The 15,982-nt window shown below is 58.4% G+C and overlaps 2 protein-coding genes across 3 annotated transcripts; one reads left to right on the plus strand and one right to left on the minus strand.

Moving 5' to 3' along the window:
• The first annotated feature begins 2,091 nt into the window (after nt 1-2,091).
• Nucleotides 2,092-8,739, plus strand: YBX2 (Y-box binding protein 2). Its single transcript, XM_049860861.1, has 9 exons — nt 2,092-2,376; nt 2,999-3,062; nt 4,522-4,555; nt 5,412-5,501; nt 6,527-6,811; nt 7,219-7,322; nt 7,582-7,756; nt 8,153-8,225; nt 8,332-8,739. Exons 1-8 carry the CDS (start codon nt 2,100-2,102, stop codon nt 8,201-8,203), a joined length of 1,080 nt encoding a protein of 359 aa, XP_049716818.1. The 5' UTR covers nt 2,092-2,099; the 3' UTR covers nt 8,204-8,225; nt 8,332-8,739.
• Nucleotides 8,740-8,922: 183 nt separating this feature from the next.
• SLC2A4 (solute carrier family 2 member 4) lies at nt 8,923-15,095 on the minus strand. 2 transcript variants are annotated; one of them, XM_049860858.1, is made up of 11 exons: nt 14,812-15,095; nt 13,387-13,503; nt 13,098-13,270; nt 12,884-13,008; nt 12,656-12,771; nt 12,365-12,527; nt 12,073-12,260; nt 11,799-11,903; nt 11,549-11,650; nt 10,815-11,018; nt 8,923-10,274 (listed from the first exon to the last, which is right to left on the minus strand). In XM_049860858.1, exons 1-11 carry the CDS (start codon nt 14,842-14,844, stop codon nt 10,071-10,073), a joined length of 1,530 nt encoding a protein of 509 aa, XP_049716815.1. In that variant the 5' UTR covers nt 14,845-15,095; the 3' UTR covers nt 8,923-10,070. The 2 variants fall into 2 exon arrangements, with proteins under 2 accessions (XP_049716815.1, XP_049716814.1); XM_049860857.1 differs by lacking the exon at nt 8,923-10,274 and having other exon boundaries at nt 10,289-11,018.
• Between the last annotated feature and the right edge of the window lie 887 nt (nt 15,096-15,982).

The following is a 15,982-nucleotide window of genomic DNA, read 5'->3' on the forward strand; positions in this document are numbered from 1 at the left end:
TACAGAAAGAGCTCACCCCTTCCTTCTTATTAGCCTCTTCTCATCTCGCCTTAACCTTTAGTTAACCAGTCCACACCTGAGCTCCCTCTCTAACTTCCAAATGATTTTTTTGTGGCCGAGGTCACGCTGTGAAATTTATTACTTGCTTTCCCCCAGCCCACGAGCCTCTGGAGGGCAGGGTCTGGGACTTCTCTTTCTAGAGTCCTCTGAGCTCAGGGCCTGGCACAGACAAACTGATTCCTAGCCGGCTGAGTGAGGACAGGCATTCATTTTTGAACCCTTCACGGCCTTGCCTTGTGATTTGGTTGTTTTCTCATCTTTTCCCTTTTTCTGTCCACTGTGTCCTGTGCCCTGGGATTCACAACGTTTCCAAAAGGGCCGGTTGGATGGGATGAGTCGGGTGGCTGCTGGGTGAGTGGAAGGCCCCCGGGAGCGGCCAGCAGAGGGCGCGCCGGGACCAGGACAGTGGCGGCCCGGTCTCCGGCCTAGGGAGGGCCCGGGACTCCAGGACGAGGGTTCGAGGGCGCGTGGGGGCACTTACGCTGTCCCGGGCGCGCTGCCCAGCGCCGCCACCCTGGGTGGGGGAAGCGGCCCTCGGGAAGAGCCGCATTATTGTGGGAGGGAGACTGAGGCTCCCGGGCTGGGTCTCCCAGGCTCCTGAGAGACTTGGGACAAGCCTCGTAACGGGCCTCAGTCTTATTTATCTGGGGAATGGGGACCAGTCACTTATTCAGTGAATATTGAGCGCCTACGTTGTGCCGGGCACTGCTCCAGGCATCAGGCATAATGACAAAATTACGAGGTTCTTATTTGCTGGAGTTTAAGGTCTAGTGTGTGGGAAGGGGCGGGGCGAGGGGAGAAGCAGGATAAATATGCAAACGCACAGGATAACGAATTTCCAAATATGTCGTGAGAAAAATAAAGGATGAAGTGATTGTGAGGAGTGATACATACGCTGGTACTTGAAGGAGAAGAGAGTCACTCTGAGAGACGCGGAGGACACGTTCCTGGTCAGCTGGAGGCGAGAAGACGGAGCGGGGCGAGGGCAGGGAGCTGGGTGGGAGCAGGAGGCCCGCCTGCGGGAGGCCGAGTGAGGGCCCTGAAGCGAAAGGCCGCCGCAGGAATCAGAGCAGCGGCGGCGTGGCGGGAGGCTGGGATGGCCAGGAAGGAAGCTCCAGGGCGCTTCCCGGGGCGACAGAAAAATACCGTGACTCGGGCCTTGGTAACAAGGATGGACACGTTTATCAAGACTCAGCGAATCGTTCACTGAAGATCTGTGCATTGTATGTAAATTTTACCTCAAAAACAAACCAAATAAAAGTGAGGGGCCCCGGATGGTGAGAGCAACTCGGAGCTGAAGAAATGGCTCGGCTCCGCTTTCCCTCCTGCATCGCGAGGAGACGCCGCAGCCCTGGGGACTGGGGACGTCCTCTAGATAGAGGGTACCGAGAGCGGGAGTGGGCTGGGAGACGGCGCCTGCACTGGGCAGGATGCGGGCAAGGTCTGCCTCTAGGGTGGAGGTCGCTTTACAGCGGTGGTGCCGCTCACCGCCAGAACCTAAGCTGAGGACTCCCGCCCCCTAGCCCCGACCCCGTCGTCAGGGGCAACCTCGGAGCCACTCCCCTGGCCCCGCCCATCGCGCAGAGGCCAGGTGGCGGTTGGGGCGCGACGAGCCCGTTTGATTTCCCGCGGCCGGTGGAAAGGGGCGGGGGGGAGGGGAAAAGGGCTATCGGCCAATGGGCTGGGCGAGGCGTGGTCACGTGGCGCACTAGGGGCGGGGCCCAGGTGTACTTACGGGGCAGCGGGCGGGGGCCACGGCCTTGGTGCGAAGTCCAGGAGGCGGGGCCGGCTTGCGGGCCGGGGGCTGCTAGTCCGGGATTGGCCTGTGGCCGGGAGGCGGGGTCTGCGCGCTCCGCGGTTGCGGGCTGCGATTGGCCTCGGCTCAAGGCCCGCTGCCGGCTTGCGGGCTAGGCTCGGGGCGCGAGGACCGAGCGGGGCGGCGGGTTCGCGAGCCGGGGGGAGGGGCCGGGGCGGTGGCGGAGGCGGCGGCGGCGGCGGAGGAGGTGGCAGCGGCGGGGGCCGGTACTGGACCCGGCGGGATGAGCGAGGCGGAGGCGGCAGCGGTGGCGACAGCGGCCCCCGCGGCGACGGTGCCCGCGACGGCTGCAGGGGTGGTAGCGGTGGTGGTACCGGTGCCCGCGGGGGAGCCTCAGAAAGCAGGCGGCGGGGCGGGCGGCGGCGGGGGCGGAGCTGCCTCGGGCCCCGCTGCTGGGACCCCCTCGGCGCCGGGCCCCCGCACTCCTGGCAACCCGGCGACGGCGGCCTCGGGGACCCCCGCGCCCCCGGCCCGGAGTCAGGCGGACAAGCCGGTGCTGGGTGAGGGGGGGCGCGCGCCACGGCGGCTCTAAGGGGTCGACCGGGTTGGGGGAGGGGCAGCATGGAGCCTGGTGGAGACCGGAGACCCAGAATACTAGCTCGGCTGTGGGCAGTGGACCAAAAAAAGTGGGTTCCCCTGGTGGGGAATCCTGCCGGGCCTTCACGAGGGGTTAGATAAGGCCGGAAGGTCCAGCTGGGCCTTGGGGTGGAGGTAAAGGCTCAGGGACTGGCCACGCCCCCGGGGCGGGAAACTTGGTTTCGGTTGACTTCGCTTGGTACTAGGTAAATCCGTGAGGTGGGGAAGCAGGTGAACTAGGACCCTTGTACTGGGAGGGCTAGAAAAATCCTCGGTCATGACCCGTGCCCACCTCGTGGGCCTGCTGAGTACGTAGTTCTAGGTGAAGCGCCTGGATTTGTACGGATGTGGGGAACATGCTTTAGTGTTGGGTTTTAAGAGCCTGAGCCCTGATGTGTGGGCACTGCCATTTAGAACCCACTGGGTTCGCTTGAAGTTGTTTTATAGTAATAGGAAGGTAGGTTAGATTTTGGAGTGTCTCAAAACTGAGACCTCCTCCCTCTCTTCCCCTTGTCTTACTGTCCCCATTGCATCTCTGCCTGGCAGCAATCCAAGTCCTGGGCACTGTCAAATGGTTCAACGTCCGGAATGGTTATGGATTCATCAACAGGTATCCGAGGAACCCAAGGAGGGGGTGGAATGGGTGCCTGTCGAACAGGCCTGTGGGACTGGACACCTTCCCGACCTCATCTTTATCCCTGCTGAGGCACATGGTTGCCCTCCTGAATATCCAGCTGGCGCTGATTGAAAGTCTTTAACCGCAGCACAAATGTGTGCTTAGTGGCAAGATGAAGCCTTCTTCACATCTTCAAGGGCAGCAGAGGGTTACAGGAACTTGGCAAACCTGATTCTGACCCTCCCAGCTTGAGTCTCACCTTCTGGAATTGCCTCCTTATTTTTAGTTTGCTATGCCTTCGGGCAGAATGTACAGGCGCCCTCTGTGCCTCAGGGTTCAGGATGGAATCCTCACTGGTTTCCTGCTCGGAGCTGCACACATATCACTCTCAGAACTCTTCGTCCTTAAAGAGCTGCTGGCTCATTTGTATCCCCCACCTGATCGAGGCTGGGTGGGGGAAAGGAGTCCCAGCTGGAGCCAGCTGCCTTCTTCAGCAGCCCCACCCCCTGCAGCACCCAAAAGAGGCTGTGGTTGTAGATTCTAATCAGAGCCAGGTCTCCCCCAGTGGGCTCTTCCCCAGCCTGGGCACCCTGCCCAGTCCAGCCCCGGTGGGAGGCCCTAGTTCCCTCTTAGCAAGCTGACCTTTGTGCACACCCAAGTGCTTTCAAGCTAGAACATTTGTTCTTGGGAAGGGTCCCACCCTAATTCTGGAAACTGAGGCTTCCAGAGTGGTGCTAAAGGAAAACCTCTCCACAGCTCTCCTCCCATTGGGGTGCTAGGATTGGGGCGCTAGGATAAACTGGGGTAATAGGCAAGGGAGTGATAGAGAATGGACAAAACTTTCTTTCTCACCCTTGGTCCCTCATATGTTGAAAGGGGCCTAACACTTGGGTTCACCCCAGGCTGAAGGTGAGAATAAGGTTTTGTGGCTGTTTGAAGCAAGCTCCTGTATCTTGTCTTCTTTCTCAAACTTGTTCTTCTCTAGTCCCTGTCCCTGCTTTCTCTCTCCTTGTGTGTAGAAGGAAGGAGACAGTGGAATTTTCCAACCATGATGAGGGGGAGGAGGGGGTGCTGGTTAGGGACAGTTACACCCAGCACCACCGGGCTCTAAGGTGCCCCTAGGGTAGAGGGTGGGGCCCTGGGGCAGAAGGTGGAGCACTCAGCAAGTAAAGAGCCGTCCCAGCTCCTCCAAGGTGCCTTTGCCTCCCACCTCTCCCTCTCCTCAGGAAGGCCAGGTTTTTCACTGAAGCTTTAGGTGTATTTCTCTCTATACCAGCTCCTGGAGCCTTTGCTAGCTCTTGCCTCTCACTCCCTGGGCCCTGCCTACCCCCAGGTAGCAGTGGAATGCTGGAGAGGATGGGCCCACTGGTTAGGAATGGGCAGCTAGCCAGGTTTCAGTGGAGGTGAGCACTTTTTCAAAGTCACCCCTTTAATGACTCATCCTGTTCTGCAGGAATGACACCAAGGAGGATGTCTTTGTTCACCAGGTAAGAGTTAGGTTGGCTTTCTGAGGGGAGGAACTGACCCTCTTTGAAGGCCTTTGCCTTAATCCTTAGCAGCCTGAGCCGGTTTCTCCAGCTTTTACATCACAGCGGTGCCCGCCAAGAAATAGTTGTCCCCTCCACCTGTCTCAGGTGCCTGTGTTAACCTCCATGAGCACCACTTGGGTTACTGAAAGTCTCTGCAAGAAGTGTAGGTGTTGCCCTCCGGGCATGGCGTGCTCACTACCTACTAGGGTCTGTTAACACTACGGGGATGAGGCCTGGGCGATTTTCCCAGGGAAAGGACACAGGCTAGAGCTACGTGGGTACATTGGTTCTCAAAGTGTGGTCCCTGCACCTGCAGCATCAGCATCACCTGACACCCAAACTCTCAGGCCTCGCCCCAGGCCTACTGCGTCAAATTTGGGGTGGGGCCCAGCGACCTGTGTTAACAAGCCCTCCAGGTGGTTTTGATGATGCCACAGTCTGAGAACCAGTGCTGTGGTGGAAAGCGCTCTCAGTGGGAGTGAGGTAGGAGGCACAGTCGGTTCTACCCACTTTGCAACTTAAGGCTGTCTGCTTTTTGCTTGGCTTTTGCATTCATATTTCTTGCCTCCCTTTCTGAAATCCCTGAGGGACGAGAGGGGGAGGGAATATGTCCTGGGGACAGTGGTAACTGCATAGTCATTCCTGAGGCCCCAAGTTCACGGCTTTTCCCCTACTAAACTTTGACCACCTCCTTTCTTGATCCTCCTTGCAGCCCCAGCCCCCAATTAAAATGTTGAATCAAATGAGGAGGTGGGCCCAGCAGGGCCTCCTATCTTGCTGTCCTCACCTTTCTCACGGCCTTTCCCCCAACCAGACAGCTATTAAAAGAAACAACCCCAGGAAGTTTCTGCGCAGCGTTGGAGATGGAGAGACTGTGGAATTTGATGTCGTGGAAGGAGAGAAGGTTTGGGGGCTACTGTGGGGTACAGAGTCCGCTGGCTTGTGAGATGGTGGCCTGGAGGTCAGCCCAGGCTCTGGCCCTCTTGGGGCCAGCTCTTCCTCTGGCTTCTAGCCTTTTAGCCCAGGCTGTGGGAATGGGAGGAGTTCCAGATGGCACAACAGTCAAGCACTCAACTACTAACGGAAAGGTTGGTGGTTCAAACCCACCCAGAGGCATCTTGGAAGAAAGGTCTGGTGATCTGCTTCTGAAAGGCCACAGCCATTGAAAACCCTACGAAGCAGTTCTACTCTGCACACCTGGGATCTCCGGGAGTTGGAATCGACTCAACAGCAACTGGTTTTTTTGTTTGTTAGGAGTGGGATTGTGTTCTTACTCGGTCTTCCTCAACACTAGTGCTGCTGTTAGGGTTGTCCTAAAGAATGTGGCCCTGTCGTCATCCATTGGTAACATCTGGGTTTTTCCTCAGTAGTTCACCAAGCACTTCCACGTCTGTCCTCCCCATGGCCCCTGCCCCCAGGTGTGTACTCCAGAGCCGTCCCTAAGCAGAAGATGAATGGAGGTGCACATGTTGCTGCCAGATCGCTCTCTGTGCCGCAGCCCCCACGGCTTAAACTCAAGAGGGTTGAGTAGCAGCTGTTTTCAAAAGGATACGTTGCAAAGGTTGCCCCTCCCTAACCAAAAAACCAAACTGTTGCCGTCAAGTTGATTCCAACTCATAGCGACCCTGTAGAACTGCTCTATAGGGTTTCCAAGGAGTAGCTGGTGATTTTGAACCACCTACCTTTTGGTTAGCAGCGGAGCTCTTAACCACCGTGCCACCAGGGCTCCTATGCCTTCCTAGAAGGATGCAAACACTCCATTACCCTCAGGGGAAGGTAAAAAGAAGTGGGAGTTAGAGGAGCTAAGGAAAGGCTGAGAGAGGAGTTCAGCTGGAGGAGGGTGAAGACTTTGATTCAAGCACTTTTGGGAATGTTATGGATTTGGAGTTGGAACAAGCTCTGACCAGTCGTTCTCTGCCTCCTTTCCAGGGTGCAGAAGCTGCTAATGTCACTGGGCCTGGGGGGGTGCCAGTGAAGGGCAGCCGCTATGCCCCCAATCGACGTAGGTTCCGCCGATTCATCCCCCGGCCTCGCCCAGCTGCCCCACCACCCATGGTGGCAGAGGCTCCTTCAGGTGGGACGGAACCAGGCAGCGAAGGAGAGAGGGCCGAAGACTCTGGGCAGCGGCCCAGACGGCGACGCCCACCCCCCTTCTTCTACCGACGGCGATTTGTGCGAGGCCCTCGGCCCCCCAACCAGCAGCAGCCTATAGAGGTGAGGAGAAGCTGAGAGTAGGGGAGCCAGTTACCATGTTCTGGAAAAGAAGCAGGAGTTGGTGAGTACAGAGACCACGGGATTCCCAGAGGAAGTGGAACTGTGGGTTGGGAAGGCCTGTGATACCTGGTCCTGGGCGGTCAGCATTCCCATAGCTCGCCCAGATTTTTGTATCCCTAGGGCACTGACAGGAGCCCTGGTGGTGCAGTGATTAAAGCACTCAGCTGCTAACTGACGGGTTGGTGGTTCGAACCCACCAGCTGCTCCACGGGAAATAGATGTGTCAGTCTGCTTCCATAAAGATTCACAGTCTTGGAAACCTACGGGGCAGTTCTACTGTCTCCCAGGATTGCAATGACTTGGAATTGACCTGACAGCAACGGGTTTGGTTTTTTTTGTTTCGGTAGGGCACTGATGGCGTAGAACCCAAAGAGACAGCCCCACTGGAGGGGGACCAACAGCAGGGGGATGAGCGGGTCCCCCCACCCAGATTCCGGCCCAGATACCGAAGGTAAGATCTCTTTCGGGAACTCTCCCTCTTCCTTTACCATCCTGTATTTGAGTCAGGGGCAAGGGGATAGGAGGATGGGAAGGGGAAGGGTTCAGTTCTAGGAAAAGCCTGAAGCCAGTGGCAAGGAGGGCTGGCTAGTTAAGAGACCACTGCCTAGCTACTGGGAGGGCTAGTCCAACTCCACTAGAGGAGTCCTGGGAGCAGGGAGACATCTGGACTGGGTTCCCTGTCTCTTCAGGGCCCTTGCTTCTCTCCATAGGCCTTTCCGCCCCAGGCCCCCCCAGCAGCCTACCACAGAAGGTGGGGATGGTGAGACCAAGCCCAGCCAAGGCCCCGCTGATGGTTCCCGGCCTGAGCCCCAGCGCCCACGGAACCGCCCCTACTTTCAGCGGCGACGGCAGCAGCCCCCTGGCCGCCAGCCCACAGCCCCGGAGGTGAGACCTTGGGATGGCTCCTAGGGAGGTGGGATGAAAGGAAAGGCTGGCTGACTTCCCCTTTCCCTTCTTCCCATTCTTCTTTTTCCTTCCCTTCTTTCTCTGTCCTCTCCTCCCCTGCTCTTCCCCTCCCCTGGCCCAGTCCACCTCCACCCACACCCACTTTCCTGCAGGCTAATGCCAAAGAGCCAGTGCTGCTGGGTCCACTCTTGGCAGGCGCCCCCACCCTGTCACCACTGCAGACTCACCCCTTAGCTCTGCTTAGGGCCACACATTGGCTTGTGAATCGGGGGAGTTGGCTGGGGAGGAATGGGAGGAGGAGTGGGAGAAGGTTGAAGTTGGGGTTTTCAAGAACAAGCGGATCTCAGTTGGCTGCGCCTGTTCTGTTCTCTGTAGACCTCAGCCTCTATCAACAGTGGGGATCCCCCCACCACCATACTGGAGTAAGGACACCGAGAGCTACCATCTGGTGAGTGCTGCTCCGAGGCATACCCAAGGCTGGTGGCCAAGAAGTTGAGGACTGGGGCGGGATAAGTTGATTACTAGTGACTTGTCTGTTTCCTTTTCTCTCTCAGGTATCTGCCAGTTTTTCCAACTGACCTGCACCCTTCTCCCTCCCCTTTTCCCATAATCTGTGACATCAAAACACCAGCTTTTCCCCTTTTCCTTGAGACTCAGGAGGGCCAAAGCAACAGCCTTTTGCTTTTTTTTCTCTCCCCTACCAAGGGTTGAAGGAAGGGATTCATCCTTATCATTCAGAGGCACCAACTCCCTCTCTTAAATCAGGCTGAGAAGGAAGCAGCCAGCTCTTGCCACCTCCTGGTTGTTTTTCTTTCCCACCCCAGTTTATTTTTTGTTTCCCCTCTACCTCCCCACCTCTGAAGCCATTTTATGAACTGTCATGTGCCACCTGAGCCTCCAGTAAAAAACAAAAACAGGCTTTCCTGTTGTCTTGGTCTCTGCCTCTTTTCTGTTCAAAGAATCACTGGTAACTTGCTGTTAGAGGGGGATGCAGGGCAGTGGGCAGAGCCTGGTCTTGAATCCTTGTTCTAACATCTCTAGCGGTGCAGCTATGGACAAGTGCTTCAGTCTCAATCCCTGTGAGATTACTTTCCCCATCTGTAGAATGGGGATAACACCTACCTTGTAGGGTGAGTGTTTGTACAGTGTCAAGGGGAGGGCCTGCCACTTGCAGCTACCATTTATTCAGCATTCACTATTATTAATAAAAGCAATGAGTAGAAATGTAAGTGGGGGCGTGAGTGACAGCATCGTGAACATTCTTTGGCCTTGAGCTAAAGTAGGAACCAAGAGGGAGGAAGAAGATTGGGGGCAGTTATTATCCTTGTCTCAGCCCACCCTTGACTGTTTCCACAACAGGATACTGGTGTTCATACAGTGACTTTATACATAGAGAGATACAGATATATACATTTAGTACAACAGACCCCTGGTTTCTTATCCCTACTCCTCTGTCAAGCATACAAAAATAAGGCTCTTCCCAGCCCAGTGTTTATAGAGGCAGCCTTTCAAACCCCTTCTCCTCCTTAGCTGGTCAAAAGCCTGTGGGTACAGCATCCTTCCAGGATGGGAGAGGAGGAACAAGCTGGGCCCTCACTTGGCAGCCTTGGTAAGCAATCAGGTAGGCCCAGAACCTTAAGTCTAGAGACAGGAGCCTGCGGTCCCTTCCTCTTGCCACACACTGGCATGTACTCTCGTGTTCCCTGTCGCCCACCGCCGCCCTGGGAAGGCTGGCTGAGAGGGCTGAGCCTACAGTGAGAGGGGAAATCAGGCCTGGGGGGGGTGTGTCCTCTGCGCTGGAGGGGTTGAGACTGAGAGCCCCCTGCCCCCAGAGCCTAGGTGGCCAGAATTCAGAGTTCCAGATCCTGGGAGGAGTCTAAGGTGGCAGGAAACTTGACTTCACCCACCCTGCCCTCTGCTTCAGTTTCAGCCCCTACTGAAAAAGTCAGTCCTAGAGGCTCCCCTCCTTCCAATGCCCCCCTCTAGCCACAGGAAATATCCTGGAGCTGAGGCTGGGGAGGAAGGGGCTGGGCTATGGAGGAAGGGGGAGAGAGGGAACTGGCCCATCCCGATGGCCACAGCCTAACCACAACACAAATAATCCAAGAGTCACACGAGGGGAGTAAGGGGGTGCTTAGACCACCCTTCCCTCCAGCTTCCCAATTCTACCAGGCTGAAGGGGATTTCTCCACCCTGGAAGTACTGGGGAAGAGAGGGTTAAAGTGCTGCAGAGGAAGGAAAGGAGGGGCTCTCTGGGGGGACAGGGAGGTTGGCTCTCCCTCTGCCTTGCCCCTCAGTCATTCTCATCTGGCCCTAAGTACTCCAGTTCCGTGCTGGGCTTTACGTCCTGCTCTAAAAGAGAAGGGGTCCGGCGGAAGGCAGCTGAGATCTGGTCAAATGTCCGGCCTCGGGTCTCGGGCACTTTTAAGAAGGTGAAGATGAAGAAGCCAAGCAGGAGGGCCGCAAATAGAAGGAAGACGTAGGGACCCATAGCCTCCTGGGACAGGTGGAGAAAGAGGTGTTGCCAGGGTGGGATGGGGAGGGAAAGGGTGGTCTCAAGTAAGCCAGGAACTAAAGATCCTCTTAGGGGTCTGGGGGTGCTGCAGAAAGCAGGTGGCTCCTGGGTAGGGCAGTGGAAATCACCAGGGCCGAGAATGTAGAGACAAAAGAGCATTCTCGAATCCCAACTCTCCTTTAGTTTTTAGCTCTCTTCACCGTCCTGCGGCACTGCACTCAGAGTGGATTCCCAGCCATTTGTAGTGTTAAGAACCAAGTTTATCGTTTATTCCTGGCCTAAATAAGTTATGCCCCCAGTATGTTTTGAAGGCAACTCTGTTGCTATCTGATCTAGCACATCTCCACCGTTTCCAATGATTCTGGTGGAGCGGGTGGTCTTCAGGGCCCAGGGAGTCCACCGAAGTGAGCCACAGACCACGAGTGCGTAGGCTGGGGGAGGCCCTGACTGGCAAGCAAGTGGGCTAGCTGTGAGTTGCCCCCTCTGGCCTAGGGTGGGGGCAGGCTGGGATAGGGAACCTACCGCAACATACTGGAAGCCCATGCCAATGATGAAGTTGCAGGTCCAGTTGGAGAAGCCAGCCACAGCCATGGCTGCTGGACGGGGTCCCTGGCTGAAGAGCTCGGCCACGATGAACCAGGGGATGGGGCCAGGGCCAATCTCAAAGAAGGCCACAAAGCCAAAGATGGCCACGATGGAGACATAGCTCATGGCTGGAACCCGCTCCTGGGGGCCAGGCAGGGAGGTGGGGAATTCAGGTAAGGCCTTTCTGAGTCTCCCTTTGGCCTCAACCCAGAGGAACACTGAAATCTGCCCCTCCCAGTAGCTCATGGGGGGGCCTCTTGCCCTTGGTTAGAACAGGCCCTTGAGCATTTCTGAGACGGGCATTCTGCTGGCTACCCCATACAGATTCAGGGTACAGGGGATGTGTGGTTTCTCAGCTCTTACGGTGCTCAATTCCCCCTTGGCTCTAAAGCTGGGTCCTTAGGAATTAGTGCTCCCGAGGCTCTCCCTCCTGGTTGTCAGAGTTGTGCTTTAACTTCCTTCTGAAGCAGGACCCATTGGAGTCTGGGTCCCATAGGAGCACAGACCACAGTGCCACCGGCTCCTGTGCCAAGCCCCCACGGTCCTGGCACACTGGCTGGACCCAGGACTAAAGGCATGGGTGTTGAACAGTGGCCCTAGCTGACCACAGATCCTCTTGGGACAGGTCCCATGGGTTCGGCTACTGCCCCTCCCCATCTCCTAGGCCTCACCAGCAGAAGCAGAGCCACAGTCATCAATATGGAACAGCCACACATTCCTGCCAGGCCCAGGAGGTGGAGTGTCCTGCGTCCAGCCCGCTCTACCAAGAATACCTGCAGGGAGAGTCAGAGCTTGGCAGGGGGCCCTTAAGGTTATAGGAAGTGGGGGGAGCTGGGCAGGTGGGAGTAACCAAGAGTAGGACTGCCAGGACACCAAGGGATGTGAAGCCAGGATAGGGGCCACTCCAGAGGGGCGCATTACCGAAACTAAGGTGAAGACTGTGTTGACCACACCAGCTCCTATGGTGGCATAGGCTGGCTGTCCTACCCCTGCCGTCTCGAAGATGCTGGTTGAATAATAGAAAACCTAGGGGTAGGGGGAGAAGAACAGGAGGATGGCAGGGATGCCCCTTCCTCCCCACCAGCTAAACCAAGCCTGACTGATCCGGAGTTTTAATAAAAATATTTGCTCCCTTCTCCCCTTCTCTTGAGCTATTGCTTGGCCCTTGCCCTTCCTGGAGATCACTCCTACGTACAGCGTTGATGCCTGAGAGCTGCTGGCTCAGCTGCAGCACAACTGCAATGATGAGTGGCTGCCGGTGGATGCGGCTGCCCAGGACCTGGAGCGGGGACAGTGGCTGCTGACATTCCAGCTTCCGCTTCTCCTCCTTCAGCTCTGCCAGTGCTCCAGATACATCAGCCCAGCCAGTCAGGCGCTTCAGACCTGGGGGTGGGAAGGTCAGCCTGAGAGGGCAGGGCAGGGGGCCTGGGAGGGGAAGGTATGATACAGATGGGGAGGAGCCCTGGGCTAGACTGCAGAAGGCATACTCTTGCGGGCAGGCCCCTCCAGGTTCCGGATAATGTAGAGGTAGCGTGGGCTCTCTGGGCAGAAGGGCAGCAGAACCAGCTGCAGGACAGCAGGCAGCACTGTGAGGCCCAGGAGCAGTGGCCAAAGGGTGGCAGTGCCCAGCATGGACTCCAAGCCCAGCACCTGTGGGAGAAGGGGGGAAGGAGGGCAGGTCACTCACAGCCCTCCTGCCATACCCTCAAATCTCCCTGTTCTCCAGGGCCCCACCCCAGCCCACTGCTTAACTGCCCCCATGAGGCCAGCCCAGTCACCTGGGCAATCAGAATGCCAATGACGATGGCCAGTTGGTTGAGTGTCCCCAAAGCACCCCGCAGGTGAGTGGGGGCGATCTCCCCCACGTACATGGGTACCAGCCCCGACGTCAGCCCTGGGAGGAGGGAAGAAGAAAGTGCTGAAGGCAGCTGCCCACTCCCACCTCTGAGGGCAGGAGTGGGGAAGGAGAGCTGGGCACTGGGCAGTGTGGTGGTGCCCACGGGTACCTGAATAGGCACCGATGAGGAACCGTCCAAGAATGAGCATCTCATAGGAGGCAGCGGTGTTGGCCAGACCCATGAGGGCACCCCCCAGCACTGCCAGGGCATTGTTGACCAGCATAGCCCTTTTCCTGGCAGGAGACAGAGTGGGGCCATCAGAATTAGGGTCCCCACGCTGTGGTTGCTTCCGGTCCCCCGCCCCTGCTCTCCAGCTCCATACCTTCCCAGCGACTGGGAGATGATGCCAAGGAGGAAGGAGGAGATCATACCGCCCACAGAAAAGATAGCCACAGAGAGAGCCCAGAGGGTGGTGAGGGTGCCTGGCGGGATGGAGCTGGGCCCTTTGGGCCCCTGCCTACCCAGCCATGTCTCATTGTAGCTCTGTTCAATCACCTGAGGGGAGAATAGCACAGGAGTGAGTCCTTGCAGACCCTTTCCTTTCCACTCACCCCTGATGTCCCCTGCCCTCCTTGTTTGGGGACTCCATTCTGCCAGCTGCAGCCTCTCACCTTCTGTGGGGCATTGATGACCCCAATGTTATAGCCAAACTGCAGGGAGCCAAGCACGGCAGAGAACACAGCAAGGACCAGTGTCCCCGTCACTTGCTGCCGGGGGAGTTCCCCGTCCTGCAGAAGCAGAGAAGGGACAGGTCATGCGGAATCATGGTCCCTTTTCTTCCCTCCACGGGCCCAGGCTCAGCAGGAGCCTTAGGATGCTGGGTTCCATCCAACATGTTGAGTAAGAGAAACTGGGCCATATTAGGAATCAGAGGGAGATCTCAGTGTAAACAGGAGCAGACAGAACCTGACAGCAACTGGGGCATGAACAAGACACTGGGAGTTTGAGTCCAGGAGGCAGAGAAATGTTTTGGGACCTAGGTTTCAAGATTCCTCTGTGACTTTGGGACAGGCTTGGCCTTAAGAGACCTGACTTAAGATTTGTGTGACTTTGGGCAAGTCACTTCTCCACTCTGATTCTAGGTTTCTTCACTGGTGAGATGGGGATGATGTTGATGGCCTTGGCTACTGGTCAGTGAAAATGAAAAGCAAATGGCAACCCTATCCCCGACAGTGCTGCCTATATCAGCTGACTAGTGCATTATCATCCTTAGCCAGGGTCCTCTTCCTCTCCTCTGGGGGCCCTGTCCGCTTGCTCCAGGAGGCCCTCAACAGGTCCAAGAAGGGCAACTCCAAAAAGGACGTCTGGGTCATTCCTCCCGGCCTATGGCTCCGGGGGTGAGGGGTGGCCTTCTCTGTCTCCGCCCAGGCTTCCCTTCCCCCTCTAAGCTATGACAAGGGGTGGTGGTGCTGTGCCAGGGTTTTACCCCGGAGAGCCATGCCCAGGGGAGCGGGGCAGGAAGGTGGTGTGAGGGGCGGTGGCGTGGTGGCTGCTCTCTGGCGGCACAGACTGTCTCCAAGCGGAAATCTGAGCTGGGGGGGGGGGGGGGGGCTGACACTCCCCTCTGCCCCTCCACCAACCTCGCGGCCAAGGGAAAGTTCAGCGTCCTGGAGGACGGCCAGGAGTGGAGGCGGACCCCCCCGCCCCGGGAGCCTCCAGTCCTCGAAAAATTGCCCGAGAGTTGGGACAGACGGACAGCTCCTGGAGGGCAAGGCCTGTGGGATCCGCTTTGCCACGCTGCATCAATGACAAGGGGTCACCGATCCCGTGCCGCGTACTAGGGAACGGATGAACCCCGGGGTCCCAGAATCCGGCTGTGCCCCGCGCCCCCGGAACGGTCCCCCAGACCCACTCTGCCTCTTGACAGCCTGGAATCCGGCAGTCACGGGGTGTCCAGCCCCGGTATAAATAGCCAGCCTCCCACACCCACCCCCTGCACCAACTCAGGGACCGCTCCCGAGCTGACCCCGACCGTGACCCCAGCCCGAGAAAAGCCGGACCTGCGCCCCCTCCCCGCCCCGCGCGCTGAACCCCACCTCAGAGCCGATCTGTTGGAAGCCCGACGGCATCCTGTCTCAGGAGCTGGCGGCGCAGGAGCTGCGGTAGACGACAGCTCGGCAACGAGGGTCTGCGGGCCCCGGCTTGGAGGGCAGAGGAGGGCGCGGGGCCACAGGACTCGGCGACGTGCAGAGGGCGAGCCTGGCGGGACCCACAGCGGCAAGCCCAGAAGGCAGAGGGCAGCCGGGCTCCCGGGGATCTGGAGGAGCCGGGAAAGGACCCGAGGAGCCCCCGCAGCTTCACCCCTTCACCCCCCACCACACTGCGGCCACGCCCTTCACAGCACCCATTGGCCAGAAGCCCGCACACCCAGGAAGCCCCGCCCCCCCGCCGAGGCCTCAGCCCCGCTTGAGGCGGTGGGCGGGGCAGTGTGGCCACACCCCCTCCACGCCCATTAGTGTAAGCGCAGGCGGCTCGGCCCGCCTGGCGCGACCCTCGGGCTCCCGCCCTCCTCCCGCTGGGAACTTTTGAGAAAAGTCTTCTTGGAGCACAGAAGGCCCGCCCTCACCGCGGACGATTGGCCCAAGCTGATGAGGACCCGCCCCCTCACGTGCTGAGCTCCGCCCACCAGCAGGTGCACGCTGCAGCTGGATAGTGACCGGCGCCGCGGGGGGATCGCGGGGTCCCAGAGGAGGGGATGGGCCAGGTGTACGGCCCGGGGGGAGCTCGGGGGGGCACGAGGCCGCTCACGCGGGCCGGCTGCGGGGTGGTTGCAGAGCAATGGCCGCAAGTAACCCAAGGCGGCTATTTTTAGCTCCCACGTTGGGAGCCGCCAAATGTCAGGTCCCGAGTGTCCCGGCCTGTTCCCGGCGGGGGTGGGGGGGGGCAAGGAGATAGAACCTTAAAGGGCCCGGGACAAGCTTCCCACGCGGGGGTGGCTCTGGGGGCAGGAAATTCCGTCCCTAGCGGGTCCGGTGGCGGGCTCTGTGGTCCTGGCTTTCCCTGCATTCCTGCCCCGGGCACTGCGTGTCCGGCCCGTCCTCACACTCATTCCCCCCCGGAGCTCCTGGAGGCGGCCCCAGGGACGGGTGGTCATGCCGACCACGCCACCAGCCCTAGGGTCCCTGAGCCGCCACACGTGTTGGCCGCGTGGTCGGCTCGGACACGCTCTCCCGAGGCCGCTGTGGCTTAGATCTCCAGCTAAATCCT

The sequence above is a fragment of the Elephas maximus genome, chromosome 19 (genome assembly GCF_024166365.1).
Source record: "Elephas maximus indicus isolate mEleMax1 chromosome 19, mEleMax1 primary haplotype, whole genome shotgun sequence".
NCBI classification, from domain to species: Eukaryota; Metazoa; Chordata; class Mammalia; order Proboscidea; family Elephantidae; genus Elephas; species Elephas maximus.